General features: G+C 51.3%; 1 protein-coding gene across 2 annotated transcripts in view; it reads left to right on the forward strand.

Annotated features, from left to right (window-relative positions):
- MGLL (monoglyceride lipase) overlaps positions 1-17,905 on the forward strand; it is a 125,988-nt gene that overhangs the window by 96,122 nt on the left and 11,961 nt on the right. For both annotated transcript variants that reach the window (XM_008568485.1, XM_008568483.1), the window contains exons 5-6: positions 1,530-1,640; positions 11,301-11,390. In XM_008568485.1, coding sequence (XP_008566707.1) covers positions 1,530-1,640; positions 11,301-11,390 — 201 coding nt within the window. The remainder of the gene's footprint in view (positions 1-1,529; positions 1,641-11,300; positions 11,391-17,905) is intronic.

The raw sequence follows: 17,905 nt of genomic DNA on the forward strand, positions 1-17,905 counted from the left end.
TCCCGTGTTCCTTCTGGGCCACTCCATGGTAAGCAGGCCACAGGAGACCCTGCTCGAGTCAAGCCCGGTCCCCAGCCTTGCAGGGATGGGGATGGGGTGGCCCCGACTCCCTGCCCCCTCTGCTCTCTGCCTGGTTGACATGGACCCCTTTGCACGCACTATATCAGGAGTTCCTAGGCAATTTAGTGTTTAGGCAACAGTTCCCGTGTTCCTTCTGGGCCACTCCATGGTAAGCAGGCCACAGGAGACCCTGCTCGAGTCAGGCCCGGTCCCCAGCCTTGCAGGGATGGGGATGGGGTGGCCCCGACTCCCTGCCCCTTCTGCTCTCTGCCTGGTTGACATGGACCCCTTTGCACGCACTATATCAGGAGTTCCTAGGCAATTTAGTGTTTAGGCAACAAACCGGGTTCAGAGTCCTGGGGACAGCCCCAGAAGGAGCTCGGGCGGAGCCCATTCACTCCTGTCCAGGCTCTAGGACCTGGAGGTGGAGGTTGCCAGCGTCCTCACTGAGGAGCTGGGTGGGGGGCCTCTTGGGAAACGGATCTTTTTTTTTCGAACCCCTTTGGCCCCCTGTGCTGTTTGATAGTGAAGCTGCTAAGAGCCACTTCTCAGGGTGGGGAGTGGCTCCTGGATCAACAAGAAGCACACAACATGCTCCAAAACCCTGCACGCTTGTTTCAGAACCATACAGTACAAGTGGTAACCACTGGGGACAAAGGGTCCCTTGGGAACAATTCCCTAAAGGTTATTTAAAATTTATTCACCTTTTGAATGTATAAAATTCTCTAAGAATCAACCAAGTATAGTCTTTAAATCAGGGATCCTCAAACTGGCAGCCCTCAGGCCACATCCACCTACAGGAAAGCTGGCTGGCTGGCAGGTGTTTGGACCTACTCGAGTTTGAATGCCGGAGGACTTTTCACCGGGGCAGGGCTTCTGTCCCCTCTGTCACTGCCTGGCTCTGCTCCTGCACTTCCCTAACCCGTACGGCTCCCATGAGCATTCGTGGCTGCAGTCCTTGGCTTAAGTTCCTTCTGGGTTCCAGCAAAGGGTCCAGGCTGTCCAGCCTAGCACCATCCATGGCTGCTATGTATTTTTCTTGGAACCTACATTTCTGGGACCTTTACTGAACCAGGAAAAAAAGTGTAGCAATCTATTATTATGATCAGATCACCCCCCACCCCCCGATCTCATAGAAAGTCTGTCGGAATGAGGAACTGGGGGCTGCCAGCTTTTGGCTTGGAACAGAGTAGGAATGTGTTATTGTTTAACTGTGGCCCACAGGCAGGGAGCCTTATTTATATCTCTCTGAAATGTTTGCTCTTGGAACACCCAGAGAAAAAACATGTGTAATAAAATAATTGCAAATCTAGTTTATCCAACATTCGATGGTGTCTATTCCAAGGTAGTGCTCCTCAGGGCTCCTGGCCAGGACTGCAGCTTAAGAGAACGTCATAGATAGTGTTTGTTAGAAACCCACGCATGGGAGAAAGCCAGAGTGCAGCGACTCTGCCCATTTTGCCTTGCAGGGAGGTGCCATCGTCATCCTCACGGCCGCAGAGAGGCCAGGCCACTTCTCCGGCATGGTGCTCATTTCGCCCCTGGTTCTTGCCAATCCTGAATCTGCAACAACCTTTAAGGTAAAAGTGCTTTTCGGTCTGTACATTTCCTGCAGGTTCCCCAGGATGTGGAGTACCCACCTATAGCTGGAGTCTGGGTAAAAGGGCCAGAGCCCATTCTTGGACTTCAAACATTATTTCGTAAAGGTTTGGACGGATGTCAAACATTGTTGCCACGGGAGGTGCTATAATTTCTAAAGGCAGGTGCATTTTCCCCTAAAACAAAAGAAAAAACGTCTTCCTGTTTGTGCATGTTTTATCGGTGAATTTTAAAGGGAGAAAAAGCTGTACGTGTTATCAGACCAGCAAAGTCGCGTTTCACATGAGGCTTGAGCTGTTTTTCATTGAACATTTGCCAGCTTCAGCAGAAAGTGGACAGCAAGTGGAATTGTAGGCATTTCCTAATTGCAACACAGGATTGTATTCTCTGTAGCTTTCCTCTGTCCCTGAGCACTTTCAACCTCTGACTCCAAGGGATCCATCATTGTGGGTTTCTGGTATAATGATCCACAACACAGGATTGTATTCTCTGTAGCTTTCCTCTGTCCCTGAGCACTTTCAACCTCTGACTCTAAGGGATCCATCATTGTGGGTTTCTGGTATAATGATCCACGGGAACGGCACATGCTGTTGATGCTGGGGCTTTGAGCTAAAGGCAGGTGAGGCAACAACCTATGCCTAGAAATAGAGCAGGTGTCTCTTCCCCCTGGGAGAGCAGATGAAACTCAGCAAGGCTGCCTAATTGCAAAAGAGGGTTGTTGACATGGTATCATTATGACCTGTCCTTGTGGGGTGTGAGGTTTAAGTTAAATACATTATCCCAGTGAGAGTGGAGAATCCCAAACCTGTCTTTCCCCAAGGAAAAGACATGCTCAATTTTTCCCCATGCTGGGCAGAGGCTGCTGCCTCCTGAGCCTGTTCTCAGGACTGTCAAAGGAGCAAGGGGGGTAAAGTGGTGGCCACGGGGCCGGGTGCACTCAGCAGCTGTCACCCCACAGGCTCACGCTACAGTCTCACCATCAGATGACAGCAGGACCATTTAAATAATGTCATTAGCTGTTGTATTCTTCCCGGGACCCAAACAGTGGGACACAGTACAGGGAATGATACCTTATAACAATGTCCTCAAAGTGTTTCCTCCAGCCTAGGACCCCAGACTTTATGCTGACCCTAGAGACAGGCCTCCAGTAAGATACAGAAAATCTCAGTGACCTGGAATGGGGACGGGCTGGGCAAAAGAGAGATCCGGGACAGTTTAACCAGACAACAAGGATTTCCTTAATTTTCTGAAGAAGCAAGATGGTATCTCCTTTGAATTATGTTCCGTGTTAAGGAAGTCACCACTGACTTATTGAAGTCGATTTATTGTCATTAGCCAGCATCAGCGCTGTGTGAGACAGTAGCAGAATTCTGTCACGGAACTACCAAGGTCCCTTGGCCTCACAAGTAATGTGGTGACTGGCTACTTCTTCATTTAAGTGACCTACTTGACACTTCCCGTAATGACCGTGATTCTATAAGTGAGGCCACAGAGCAAAGAGTGTCTGCGTGCACTCACGGCCGGGTTCATGCAGCTCTGCAATGTCCGGGCAGTGGCGGGCGTGTGCGGCGTTCCTGCCTCGGAGCAAGCAGGTCACAGCTGGGAGAGCCAAGGCAGAGGAAGCGCGAGGGACCTGCGCGGACTGCACAGCTTGTGGCATGGACCTGAACTCCCCACCCGTGGAAGAAGGTGGATGTTTCTGCGGTGGATGCTTCCCTTAGAGAGAGGCCAGGCACTGTGGGGCTTTTCAGTTGAAGCTTCTGAGGGGGACCAGAACAGCTGGCCTGGAAGGGGGCCAGCCAGGCTTCCACCCAGAGTCCCATGGTGTTCCCATACTGACTGGCGGAGGTGGCACTTCTGGGCAAGATCACCTTGGTGACCTTTCAGAGCCTCGTGCTAATAGATCACCCTGTCAAATCAGGAGCCAGCTGTCCCTGGGGTGACACAGGTCTCCTGTTATTAACCAAGACAAATCTCCCTTTGCCCCAGAACTGAGGGTCCATCCTCCCCACCCTGAGATCTGTTGCTGCTCCTGAGTCTCAGGCAACTTTGACCAACAGAGGCTGTGACTTACATGTCTACCTGTTCCGGGGATATTGGTTTACCTTCTGCACATTTTCTAGTCTTGTCTAACAAGCTTCCTGAGAGAGTTTCACAGAATCTTTTTTAAAATTTAATTTAAAAATTTTAAGAATAATACATTTGTGCAGTTTAAAATTCAAGAGATAAAAAGCGGAACACGGTGGAATGTCTCCCTCTCCCGGTGGGGGTGGGCAGCCAGTGGTGCAGACAGTCCACGCATCCACGTCAGTGCACACGTCAGTGCACACGGGCTCCACGGGCTCCACGCGCTCCTCTCTCTACACAGACGGGAGCATACTCTGGGCGCTTTTTGGGGTTTTGTTTGTTTTTGTTCTTTTGGTTGGCATGTTTGTCTTTGTGGGTTTTGGGTTGTTTTTTGTCATTTTGCTTAGCGATACCTCTTGGCACTCCTCCCATCGGCACCTAACAAGGGTCCCACTGTAGGGACAGGTCCTGGTTTAGGTACGGTCCCCTGCTGATGGAACGAGGAGTCATTTCCTGTTGTTTGCTCATGAACCTCAAAGATGGGATGATTCCCAGAGCCCACCTCTTCCCTCTTGCTGTTAAGACACCGAGTCTTCGAGGATAGACGGGCATATGGAAGACAACCCATCTCCACCCCCCCGGAATGTGATGATGTCAGATTTCCTTCTGTAATCTTGCCACGATCTGGTTCTTAAATGCATGCTCATTTTCAACAAGTCTGGAGAAGAGACGAGGAGGACAGAGGCTTGGGGCCCCCAAACAATGTCTCTGCTGAGAAAGTGGCTTCACAAAGAAAGTGGCAGCAGCAGAAATTTAGGAACAGGAGTGCAGTGTGTCAGGCTGAGCTCCAGATGTCTGTGGGGACCATCTCCTGACTCACGCTGGGTTCAGAAGAGAAGCCCACGGCTGCCCAGCTGGGAGAGGTCAGGCTCGGGTCTCCCGCCTGGGCTTGTCCGGGACGGTGCTCAGGAATGTGCTGCAGGTTGCGTGGCCCCTTCTTCCTCTGGGAGCCTCCAGGGAGAGACAGAAATGCCCCAGACAGAGCTTGGGGGTGTGGGACTCAGCCATCCAGGAGGGTGGTCATCCTAAATGACCTTCTCCGCTCATTGCCTGAGGTTGTCTGGGGGGGGTCCTGGGGCAGGAGCGCAGAAGCCAGCACTTCAGGGTGCTCCACGGCCCAACTAGCTGGTGCCTTGCCAAGGTGGTTGCTGCCGTGAGCACAGCGCTCGGTGCCTGGCGTGCACGGTCTTGTTTCCTCTCCGGCACCACTGTGGATGGAGTGGATGTTATTCCCAATTTACAGAAAAGGAAATGAGGCCACTTGCCTTGCTCAAGGTCAGCTTGAGCACCAGCATGTCAGCAAACAAGCCAGGATGTCCCTTTCACTACGAAACATGCCTCAGATCAGCTCCCGTTGGCTGTAGCGCATTTCCCATCTGATTGTCACTCATCTGTTTTTAGTCACTAGAATCCAGAAAGGCCCTGGGGCAGTGGGGGTCTGGGAGGTGGAGGAGGAAGCAGGGTGGGGGAACTGCAGCTCTTTCAAACTGCAGGGAGATTGAGAAGGGGAGCCTGGAACTTAACTGTGCTCATGCGCTGGCGCATCTGGTGGCAGCGACAAGCCCTGGGGCGTTAACTGACCTCTGTCCTGCAGGGCCTGCTCTCTAATAGCTGTGGGTTCAGATTTCTAGACACATATGATTTGAGGAACGAGTCACCTTCCCAGCAAGTCTCCTGCAACGCATCTGTGGTGAGCCCCTGCTCTGAGTCAGAGAACAAGTGTCCTGTTCTTCCTGCAAGGCTTGCTGGAAAGACATGCCGCACTTTCTGTCTCATGTCTACCTTAAGGTATACTTTCCCACCTAAGAAAGTCTGGTGTGGTCTTGGGGGTCCTTGCCATGTCATGATGTGGCCATCCCATGACCCTTGTCATAATGCTGCCCCCACAGAAGGCAGGGAGCCTTGGCCTCCTTGTGCACAGATCAGCTTGCTGGAACCACTTTAGAAGAGAGTGGCTGTAATTACCTTCCTCATGGCAAGACTTTCACTGGCAGAAGCTTAAAAAATGATCATGGGGAACAATTAAAACCTTTCGGATCCATGAAGGCTTTGGCACCGTATCTAGTGTTTACCAAGCTGGGCGCTGCAGTCACTCTGTGAGTGCCCAGTGTGTCCAGGACTCGTGGCACCAGGGAGTCTCTTACTCATTGGGATGTTGACTTCAGTCGTGAAGAGCTGTCCTTGTCTGCAGGTGACAGCACTTTGTGTTGCAAAGCTGCAGGTCACACACTTTTCCTGAAGTCTTTACTTTAAATAGCATTTGTGCACTCACTCAGGCATCCAGCATGTATTTATTAAGCTTCTCCTCAGGGCCAGAGGCCAGAAAGGGAGTTAGGGACAAGCTCTGAAGGGATCAGGTCTCATGTAACCCTCCCAGCAGTCCTTCGAGGTTGGTTTTATTATCCCCATTTTATGGATGAAGAAACTGGGGGTCACAGGCTTTCTCAAGGATTCAGAACCAGAGGTTGAAGCCAAACTTGCCTGCCTCCAAGTCTCTGCATCTGATTTCTCCATTTCATCACCTGCCTCTTCCAGGGTGAGGAAGTGCCATGTGACCATTCGTCATGGGTTTTGGCCCCCAAATTATCCTCAGGCGATGACACCTGGGGTCTGGATTGAATTGGCATCATTGGGAGCTCTGTAGTTGCACAAACCTGACTTTGCCTGTCCGGGTCATGGGGTAGTTGGGGGTCTCACCTCAATGGGGGGGATGTCTGCCCAGGTGATCCTCTCTTCTGAGCTGGATCCAAGACTCTTTCCACATTCCCGCAGGATTATCTGAAGATTTTGAAAGTCTTGGTGGAAAAGGCATCAAGAATGGTAATGTTGTGGATTCCAATTTCATTATGGGTGAGCAACGCCCCCCTGAAGTTTCCCTTGTCTTCCCTTGGAAGTGGACTCTTGGCTGATGGTGGAGGCTGAGGAGATAATCATGGGAGCAGCAGCCATCTGGTCAACCTTGACAGCATTGATCCATCTGGGTGTGGGGTCTGCCCTGGCTTTTTCCTCCCCCACCACTTTCTCACCATGTGGCCTCAGACCTCCTGCTCAACCCTTCTGTCTTCCTTCATCCACAATCAACCCACTTCCTTTGCTTAGGTCTTTCTCCTCCCATCCTGTCCTTTCCTCCTTCATGAGCCATGAACTCATGCAGTCAACAAACCTTAAAAGAACAACAGGAAAAGGGAACTCTCTCGCAGTTGTTCAGAGCACCCTGCCGCTGCCTGACAACTCTCCTCTCTTTCTTAGGGTTTCTGTAGGGAAGAGGCTAAGCACTGAGTTTTCTTTTTAAGCCACGAGATTATCATCACCAAAAAGTTTGCCGCTACCCAATTGAGTCTTGTTAAAAATGTGGCTTGGAACTTACTACGCAGGTTTGGAAAAAGAGCTGAAGGTCAGGGCTGTGCAAACATCTCTTACAGTGGCCCCGGTCAAAGGGCAGAGCTCTGCCTCTGTCTGAACTAGTGTGTGTCAGGAACACTTCTACTCTGGCTGCATGCTGGAGTCACCTAGAAAGCTTTAGAAATGACACTGATGACAGGGCCCCACTCAGGCCAATCCAATCAGAGTCTCTCAGGGTGGGACCTGAGACTAGGACACCTTTCTGTTCTCAGGGTCACATACCGCAGGGTTTAGCGCCAGGACACGACCTTGCATGCAGACACTGAAAAAAGACTGCAGTATCTGCACACGGCATTCCTGGAGGGGTATGATCCCTCAACTACATTTGTGATTGAATCAGCACTTCACCTACATGGCCAGCTGCTGGAGTTTTATTGCTACAGGTTTGTCCTTTTAGGGGCGTTCACCCACCCTGCACCTGTTAGCGCCAGCTGCTATAGAAGCGTGAGAACCACTGCCCACTGTGAGTCCTTGTGGCAGCAAGTGTTCAGCGGGACACAGCTCATGGAGGCCACCTTCCACCTCAAGGCCCAAGCGGGATGTGTTCTTACCACATCCACTCTCCTGTTTCTGCTTTTGGTGACAGAACATCGGCAGCTGCAGCAGGGATTGTGCTCTCCGGCTGCTATAGAAGCGTGAGAACCACTGCCCACTGTGAGTCCTTGTGGCAGCAAGTGTTCAGCAGGACACAGCTCATGGAGGCCACCTTCCACCTCAAGGCCCAAGCGGGATGTGTTCTTACCCCATCCACTCTCCTGTTTCTGCTTTTGGTGACAGAACATCGGCAGCTGCAGCAGGGATTGTGCTCTCCGGGCCTTGGCTCAGTACACCTGCATGGGAAGCGGCTGCTGCCAGCTGCAGTTAATCATTAGTCCTGCGCTCCCTCCAGGGACCAACCCCTTGCATTGTTCGTTTCCTAAAGAAGATACTTCTCAGGCAGGGGCTCTCCTCTTTGTTTTTTCCTATGAAACTCTTTTCTGAAGCTTCCTTCAGCTGCAGGAAGTTCCCCTGCCAATGGAGGAGGACAGGACTAGCTGGCTCAGTGAGAGGGGAGAATAGGTTTTACCTCTGATTCTCTCCTGGAGGTGGACTCCCTCCTGACTCTCTTTCCCCTGGCCGATCCCCGGTGAGAGCAGAGCAGGGACGGTATAAGCCGTCCTGACCCTTGTCGAGCCAACAGCCTGGACTGTCATCATCTTCTCGAGAGCCTGGAAGTAGAGGCCTTGGCACTTCTGGGTATAGACATTTTGGTTTTATAGGTGCCAGCTGCAGGAACATAGATTCAAAGATGAAGGTAAGTCTGTCTCTTCATAGTGTCCAGGTCCACGTAGAATCAGGTGATGGGCCTCCAAAACGTAAACGGTTGGCAAAATGCGAAATCAGTGGGGGTTCAGGTAAAATGAACGGGCGCTGCGTGGCTCTCCCCTTCACGTCTGTGGCAGGGCAGTGCTGAAGCGACATGTCCCTGGCTCTTTCCTGGCCATCTATGTGGCTGGTAGAAGGCTGTGCTGGGCCGGGTGGCCAGGCAGGCAGGTGGAGCAGCACCTGGGAGGCCAGTGTCCACTCAAGTCCCTCTGCACACGGCCTCGCTGTGGCGCCTGAGTGCGGCAGGTCCCACCCAGTCGACTGCCAGTCCCCGCATCCATTTGGGGAGCTGTGGCAAGTCATCGAGAACAGCAGAATATCCACAAGTTGCTTCTACGTACTTTTGGAGCATAAATTAAGATTTCTTTCCTAATGCTGTCGCCCTTGGACCACTACTGCTTGGGGAGACAGATAAGTCCCTGCCAAGTCTGCCCTTCTCATGCACTTGGAGTCCAGGGAGGCCACGTGGCTGCAGACCATCACCTCTCTGTGCTGATCTACCCTGTTTTCTCTTCATTTTTAGATTTTTTAGCCTTTGAAAGCACTGATTCCCAGCTCCAGAATTTAGGTTCCTAGCTGAGCTACCAAATCTTGGAGTTGACAGATATTTGATCTGGGTTGGAAAATACCAAATCCTTCTGTAGCATTCCCAGAGTACCAGCCCTCCCTTTCCCATGCTGGTGCACTACACCACCATAGCACTTGAACGTGCTGGCGTATCACGTCCATCCTGTGAGGCTCCAGATTATGTGGACAAACTCAGTGCCCAGCATTGGGCTCGAAGTTGGATTGCCTCATGTTTCTACACTAGACCATCAAAAGTCAGAGCCCAGGGCTTGGCATAGCACGTTGACAGCAGCGGCCAACATGAATTGGCTTGCCTGGATGCCAAGGCTGGGGTGCAGTGAGCTATGATATTCTCAGAGGTGGGGGGCATTGGGGCATCCTTGCATTAAAGTGGAATTGCTGATTTTTACCATGTGACTGTGTGGAACTCAGAAATAGGTTCATGCATGTGGGTTCCTTTAGGAGAAAAGCCCTTATTTGCTGTCTGCCTGATGGCTGGTGGTCTGAGAAACAGCTGTGGAGAGAGGTTACATGACGTTTGTGCAGGCCAAGGGAGTAGGGGGTTTATAGCTCTGGGTCTGAAGAGGGTCTGGGGAAGTACAGTGATAGTGTCCCTGTGGAGACTGTCAGTGGCTGCTGTTGTTGGTCGTGCACAGGGAGGGTTAAGCCTCTCAGCTGCATTCATGGAGAGAGACAGAGACCGAGAGCCTTGTCCCCCGCCTTGTGCCCGCTTGTTGACCGTGTGGTGCTGAGCCTCCATTTTCTTGTCTGTTAAATGAGGATAAAGCCTCACCTTGCAGGACTCCTGTAAAGAGGGAAAGACTGGGCACCTGCTGCTGTGCCCAGCACACAGGAGATAGCTCCTCAGTAAATACTAGTGCCCTTGCCCCCGCCAAGGGTACTGAGCTACGTGCCATGTGCCCTTGACACATCCTGAGGATTCACATTGCAACCGTCCCCACAATTCTAATTTCAGCCCTTCACAGCTCACTTTTGAAATAGCATCTTTCATCCCCAAGAGTCTGTGCACACTACAGAAGTGAAGACAGCCTGTCTCTGGAGGCAGAAGTGTGAGATCCGGGTTCTCTGTTTTCCTGGGAAAACATGAGATCCAGAAGGGGAAATCGGGGAGGGCTGAGAAGCCTTGGACCTGAATCAGATTCAAGTTCAGTGAGCATGGATCAAGCACCTACCGTGTGCCTGGACTTTTGCACGTAGTGTGTCACGAACCTTCCCCGTGATCCTCTGGGGACTGTCAAGGTCCCTGTGAGCAGCTGGGGAAATGGAGGCTCAGTGATGGTGAGGTCCCGGCCACGCTCATGAGTCAGCCGAGCCAGGAATCAGAGCCAGGTCTCCTTCCCTCTGCCATGCAATCTCCTAATCAGGCTGGTGACAATAGTCATCCCTCCATATCCATGGGAGATGGTTCCGGGACCCCCCTCGGATACCACAATCCGCAGATGCTCAAGTCCCTGGTATGCAATAGCGTAGCATTTGTTTGTAACCTACGCACATCCTCCCATGTACTTCAAAGTCATCTCTAGATTACTTATAATACCTAATACAATGTAAATGCTATGCAAATAGTTGCTATACTCTATTGAATTTTATCTATATTTTTAAAATTATTGCTGTATTGTTATGTTTATTGGTTTTTGTTCCTTTTTGGATATTTTCAACCTGCAGTCAGTTGAATCTGTGGATGCAGAACCCATGGATATGGAGGGCCAACTGTATTTCTATTTCCCTCCAAGGGAAACCAAGATGACCCACATATTCTTTCTATCCCAGCAGGCTCCTTTGGGCCCTTCTGAACTATTCTGCTTCCTGTCAGCTGATCTGGGTGATTGTGCCCCTGCTGTGTATTTTTAGTGCCCTCAGAGAAATGGCTTGTGTACAAGAGCTCAGTGTAGGCAGCTCTTGCAAATAATTCACAATTACAACCGATGGGTGATTGTGGGAGGGGCGACCACACAGCATTCAGAGCAAACACAGAAGGATGTGACATTCCTGCCCAGAGGGGCAGCCCCTGGACGTTCAGGCTGGAGTACTCAGTCTGGGGAACGAGCCTGGCAGATGCTCAGTTGGGTGCACTCTCCTTAATTTACTGTGAGCTGTCACTTAGGAAGACCTGGCATGGAGGCCTCTTGTATTCACCACTGCTTTCCCTTCCCGGCTAGGTCCTCGCTGCAAAAGTGCTCAACCTCGTCCTGCCAAACATGTCCCTGGGGCCAATCGACTCCAGCGTGCTCTCTCGGAATAAGACAGAGGTAAGGGCTTTTCTGAAAACCTGGGGGTGGTTGGGGGTGGTGAGTGAGTGAAGGCAGCAGCCCTGATGGGAAATCCAAGTTTCGGCTCTGTCTTTGGTTGGCATTCTGCTGCCATTTCACCAAGTCCTGTGCAAACTGACGGGGACACGAGGAAGCATGAAATGTCACTGGCTTCAGGGTTGGGTGGGAAGGGAGGGAGGTTATGATGCTGACCCGTGTCCTAAACACTCAAAGGAAACTGGAAGAGGGAGTTGTGCATGTGTCAGTCAGGTCTCTTTTGGTTGCAAGTGACAGAAAACCAAATCAAAGCAGTTTAAGCAAAAGGAGGGACTTATTGGTGAATGGAACTGAAGGCTTCAGGCATGGCCGGATCCAGGGGATCAGAAGCCTGGTTCTCCATCTGTCTATCCCGAGCTCTCATCTTCATGGTCTGGCTTCATTCCCAGACAGGCTTTCCCTGTGTGGAGGCAAAGAAGGCATCAGCAGCTTCACCTGAGCAAACCCAGTGCAAAGACAGCACCTCTTTCCCACAGAAGTCTCAGGGCTGATTCCTGCTGATTGTCCAGGCCTGGGTTATCAGGAAAGAGGGTAGTGTCGGCCCCATCCAAACCCGTAGACTAGGCCTAGAGAAGGGCGGTTCCTTGGGGGTAAATTTGGATAGAGGCAATAGAGGAAGGACAGAGCCATTTGGCAGAGGAGCAGACTGAGCCCTGCCAGCTGCAAGGACGTGCCTGGGGTCACCCACAGGTGGGGCTAGCCTGAGAACTCTGTAGGTGTGGTCTACAGCCCTGCTCTGTCAGAGGGGCAAGGGCCCCTGTGGGCTTGCAGCCAGTGGATAGGAGGCCACCCTGGGCATCTGGAAGTTACCAGAATCATCTGTGCAATTAAGCAAATCAGTTCACCTCTCTTCTGCCTCAGTTTCCCCGCTTGCCTTAGGAGTCTGAAACCACTGAATCACTGGCTCCCTAAGGGCCTGGGAAATGCAGTGAGGTGCTCTGGCATTCCAGTGGCTTTCTCAGGTTTCCTTAGGCAGCTGGACTCTAGCTTCACTTAAAAATGAAGCCCTCAGGAAGCCTCCTGGCCCTCTGAGTCACTTAGAGAGCAGGCAACACAATGAGAGTAGTCTGCGACATGTAGGAGAAAGATTTTCCAAATCAGGGTCAAAAGTTCCCAAGCCATCAAGGGCCAGCCACTAGAAATCAGGCTGGTAAAAGGCCTAGGGAGTGGTGAGGCCAGTGAGGAGCCAGAGGACATCGGATCTGCCCAGGTCATCCACGTTAATTTGAAATTTTAATATAATTTCATTTAAAAAAGCCACAGCGACTCCCAAACCCACATCTTGGGGCCAAATTTGGCCCACTGGGGGCCAGTGTGTGGCCCTTGTTTTTTCTGCAAGAATATTTGAATAAAGGAGAAAAAAATAATTCCAAAAAAGCAGATCCATACAGTGAGAAGGCATACTTTAGGACCCAGAAAGGCCCAAGCCAAACATGCTGATTTGATCCTGACATGAATGAGATCAACACTAATCCCATTTCACAGATGAGGCAACTGAGGCTCAGAGAGGCTGAATAACTTGCTTAAGGTTGCACAGCCCATCAGGGGCAGAGCTGGCAGATGAACCCATTTGACTCAAAAGTCCATTCTCTGGTGCCTCCTTCAAGCTAGTATTTATGATCATTAAGCTCTCTTTCCTGTTCGGACAATTACTGGTCCATGCAGCCATGGTCATGGGCCATTGCTCTGTGTACTGCATTCACTGTGTGAGGGGACCTCGGTGTGGGGCAGGGCTCTCTCACCTGCCTGCATCCCCAGTAATGGCTCTGGCTTGAATGTGCCATCTCTAGTAAAACCCATTGTGTTTGCAGCAGCTGTGCTAAGACAACAGCAGGTGAGAGGGAGAGAGGAAGGGGGAGAGGTGGGGGGAGAGAGGGAGAGGGAGAGAGAGGGGGAAAGAGAGGGAAAGAAAGCTCCCTTTAAAATCTCTGAGATGAACCATCCAGATGCAAATCTTACCACCTGTAAATACATGGGCGAAGAGGAAGGAAAAAGAGATGACAAAATGATTCCAAACCCTCTTTGTTTAAAAGTATCAGATTTCAGAGTTTTTATCTCATTGTTGAAATACACGGAAGGAACGTTTGCGTCTGCATATCCAGTACAGGTGCCCTCTCTGCTCCTTCCTGCCGCTACCTGTCGCTGACCCTCAGGGTGGAGGGACAGCAGGAGCAACCCGGTCAGGGCAATGTGGATTGTTTGGAAACACTAGCGGGTTTCCCTGCTGGGAGGACCAAGGCAGGGCGACGCTGGGCAGCCTGCAGGCCGGGCTGCAGATGTAAACGTCGCAGCAGCAGCCGCTGTCCCTCAGCAGAGGGAATCAGCCTCTCACTCCCTTTGCACTTGCTGCCGAGCTTTAAAACTAGCAACGCTGGAGAAAATGTGTTCAGAAAAGGCACCCCCCAGGATCTCGCTCGGCGTGTCCTGAGGCACGTGTGTCTTTCACTAAGATATTTCTCAAGGAACCCTGCAGCTGTAGAAGCCTCAAGAAACAAGAAATGCTTGATGCTTGCCTAACAAGCTGACCACAGCAGGACCGTGAAGGACAGCCTGGCCAGGACACGAGGACGGCGGGCACAGGGCGGGGCAGGGTTCCGGAAGTCTGTCTCTGGGGAAGCAGGTTGGCTCCGCGGCTGGCGTGTTAAAAGCAGGGGTTTGTTTGGGATTTGCTGTGGCAAGTCGTCTCACAACCCCCACAGGCGTGCCAGCATGGACCCTTCCAGCACCTCTTCCCGGCTGCCACCCTCAGAGCACATTCCCCTGTGTGTGAAGCCTCTAGGCAGAAGGACAGAAAAAGCCTTTTAATTGTCACAACACCATCCAGTGCACGGTGACTGCACCGTTCCTCTGTGCCAGACACCACAGCCCTTCTGGGCTCACCCTAACCTCAGGAAGACACTCTTATTACTGGTATTTACAGCGGTAGAAGCTTGGGCCCAGCGAGGGTAAGTCACTTACCCAAGGAGAGCCAGCAGGTAAGGACTTGAGCCCAGAACTTTCTATTCTGGGCCAAGTGCCTTGGTACTAAAGCCCTGGGAACAAAGAAGTTGCTACTCAGGCATTTATTATGTTTGTCTACACACTTAGGTCCCTGATCAGAACACTGGAACATAGGAATCATTCCACCCCCAACCGCAGGTTCTCCAGGATGTGATGAATCCCTCCCAGTCTGAAAAGCCTTGGGCGTGATTCTGTGTAGTTCTCTGGCTGAGGGCGCTGGGGCCTTGAGCCCTTGCAGCTCTGCTGACCACCAGTTCCTCCTTCCTCCAGAGCAGAGAACTTTCTTTTCGAACCTGCCCCTTGCGGGGAGGGGACACGGGATTCCGAGCACACCTTGCGCAGGACACTGAGCAGTTTGTCTTCTAGAACTAAGTCCTGTTCTCTGTAAATACCCTGGGACATCCCAAGTGCATCCTGGCTAGTTTGTATTCACTCAGGCAGACTACATGGAGAGTTCTGGACACCCGGGAGCCGCAAGGAGTGGCCAACTCAGCCTCCTTTAATTTTCATAGGTGGGTGCTGCTTGTCACCCCTGCCAGTATTTCAGATGTGTCTGGCCCCTCGTTCCCCTGTGCCTGGGTGTCCCTTGCCCACACTGCTGGGAGGCTCCTGCTGAGTCTTGGGAAGCTTGGCCACATTGAGGCCTTTGACTATAACCATAGCTAAAGATAGGCCTCAGCCTCCCGTTCTGTCCCCAGGACACAGCCTCCCATGGAAGTCCCCACCAAGAATGTGTCATTAACTTTCCAGTAAGCCCAGTTAGGCTGGCAGATTTGATGTTGTTACTGTCCATTGTTCATTTCTTACATCCCCAGAGAGTGCTTGTCTATTTGAGGAAACGAAAAATTTGCCAACACCCTAAAATAAAACAAGCCATTAGAAACTCCATGTGGGCAGTGGCCAGGGAGCACGTGGAGGGTCGACATCGCTGTAGCCCTGTCCCCGGGATGTTCCTGCTCGCCCTGCTCCCAGCCACCCTCCCTGAGCTCATGAGGGGCAGGTCCCGGAGGTGGGTGCTTTAATGGCCATGAAAAAGCAAGTGAGTACAGAGAGACAGTCAGAGGAGCCCCAGTTGCCAGCAAGGCACCAGACAAAATGCGATGTCGTCCGTGCCCAGCAGCTCAGCGCAGCCGCGTGCCTGAGCACCTCTGCACACACTGGGAACATTCACGTGCGGGCCTGGCCGGAGAGGACGGAGAGAAGGTGCGTGCCCAGCTGGGCTACACAGACACAGCCTGGGCAAAGCACCCTCAAGGATGCATCTTGGTTGTTATGAATGATGCTGCTATGAACACGGGTATGCAAATATCTCTTCCAGACCCTGCTTTCCATTCTTTTGGGTGTACGCCCAGAAGTGGGATTGCTGGGTGGTGTGGTGATCCTCTGTTTCGTTTTTCAAAGAGCCGCTGCATTCAGCACTTGGCTGTCCTGCCCACAGCGCATGAGGGCTCCAGTTCCTGTGTCCTCGCCTGCTCTTGCCACGTCCCGTCTTTTGGTAATAGCCATCCCAACGGGTGTGAGCTGGTATCTCATTGCGGCTTTGATTTATATTTCCCTGACGATTAGGGAGCTCTTCAGATACTTATTGGCCATTTGTATGTCTTCTTTTGAGAAATGTCTGTTTGAGTCCTTGGCCCATTTTTAAAATCAGGTGGTTTGGCTTTTTTGTTGTTGAGTTGTAGGAGTTCTTTATGTATTCTGGATATTAACCCCATATGCAAATATGATTCGCAAATATTCTTGGCTGCCTTTTCACTCTATTGATATGTCCTTTGATGCATAAAAGTCTTCTCATTTTGATGTAGTCCAATTTATCTTTTGTGATTGGTTTTGCCTGTTGATATAGTTTGTCACTCCAAAACTCAATGTGACAGTGTTAAGGGGGTGGGAAATCACATTGTGGTCATTGAAAGGTAGGGCCTGGAAGAGGTGATTAGATTGTGAGGACCTTGCCCCAGTGAATGGATTAATCCATTGGTGGTTTAATGGTCGGTGTGAGCGTGGTTCTTATGGTTTCATAAGGAGAGCAAGTGAGGAGGTTAGTCTCTCTCTGGCTTAAGCCATCTGCCATGTGACACCTGTATCACTATAAGGTCACCACCAGGAAAAGACCCTCAGCACATGTGTTCCCTGGACTTTGGACTTCCCAGCTCTGAAACTGTAAGCAATAAATTTCATTTCTTATAAATTACCCAGTTTCAGGTATTTTGTTAGAAGCAACACAGACATATGAATACACCTGTCATATCCAAGAAGTCATTGACAAATCCAACATCATGAAGTGGGGCTAGCTAGTTAGCTCGGTTGGTTACAGTGTGGTGTTATAACACCAAGGTCAAGGGTTTGGATCCCCATACCGGCAGAAGAAAGAAGGAGAGCGAGCGAGAGAAGGAGAGAGGGAGGTGGGGAGAGAGAGACAGAGAGGGAGAAAATCATTCCCTCCAGTGCTGTGAAGTGGACACATTGCTCTGGCTGAACCATTTGAAAGTAGGCTGTAGACGCCATGATCCTGGACACTCCTGAATACTTTGCCTTGTGTCACCCACAAGGAAGGACCCAGAATAGGGACATTCGCACATAGCCCCATACCATTATCACATTTAGGAAAAGCAGCAATAATTCCCTGTTGTCATCCTCTAGCTAGTCCATGTTCTGATTTCCTCAGTTGTCACCAACTTTGATTTTTAAGACTTGAGACTACGTGATTTCACTGTTTGTGACCCGCGGTTATGAACGTGGTCCTCCAGGGCCGCAGGAATTCTTCCTTGTTTCTCTTATTTCTCCAGTCCCTGGGCCTGTGAGAGGGTGGAGAATGGGGTGGCTGCCTTGCCCCTTCCCTCGGGGCCACCCGAGAGCTATGTCTGTGTCCAGGGTCACATTCCAGAGAAGTCAGGGGTGTTGACTTCTTGCCTTGCTTCTGGGTGGGGAGGCTCCTTAGCCCTGCGGAAGGAAGCTCTAGCTGGTGGGTTTACACAAACAGCCTGTCCCCATTTGCCAGCTCATTGCTCATAAAAGCAGATACCAGGATGTCCAGGAGTTCAAACTTTATTAATAGCAAAAAGTAATTGGCGGGGGGGGAAGAATGTTCATCAACTCACACGTCTTTGATTACTTGGCAATTCAGAAATACAGTGTGATCCTGATTAATACTCTTTACATCCGAAATGGGCCCGCAGCGTCTGCCAGGGGAGAATGTAAAGCAACGTCCCTCTCCCTGATGGTGTCTGTCTGGTTCAGGAGCTTCAGCCATCGGGGCTGGGCGCCTGCTGCGGCTGGCCCTGGGCAGCGGGTGATCACAGCAGGGACTCAGGACTCCTAGTAAACAGGGCTTGCCTCGTTCCACTGAGTTGGGGAGACTTTCTGCCAAGACAGGCCAGGCCCTTATCTCCCCTCTGCCACCCTGCAGGTGGCACACCAAGTCAACAAGTTTTTGTGGAGCTCCCCTCTGGTCCTGAGCT

Source organism: Galeopterus variegatus, unplaced genomic scaffold (genome assembly GCF_000696425.1).
Source record: "Galeopterus variegatus unplaced genomic scaffold, G_variegatus-3.0.2 Scaffold415, whole genome shotgun sequence".
Lineage (NCBI taxonomy): Eukaryota > Metazoa > Chordata > Mammalia > Dermoptera > Cynocephalidae > Galeopterus > Galeopterus variegatus.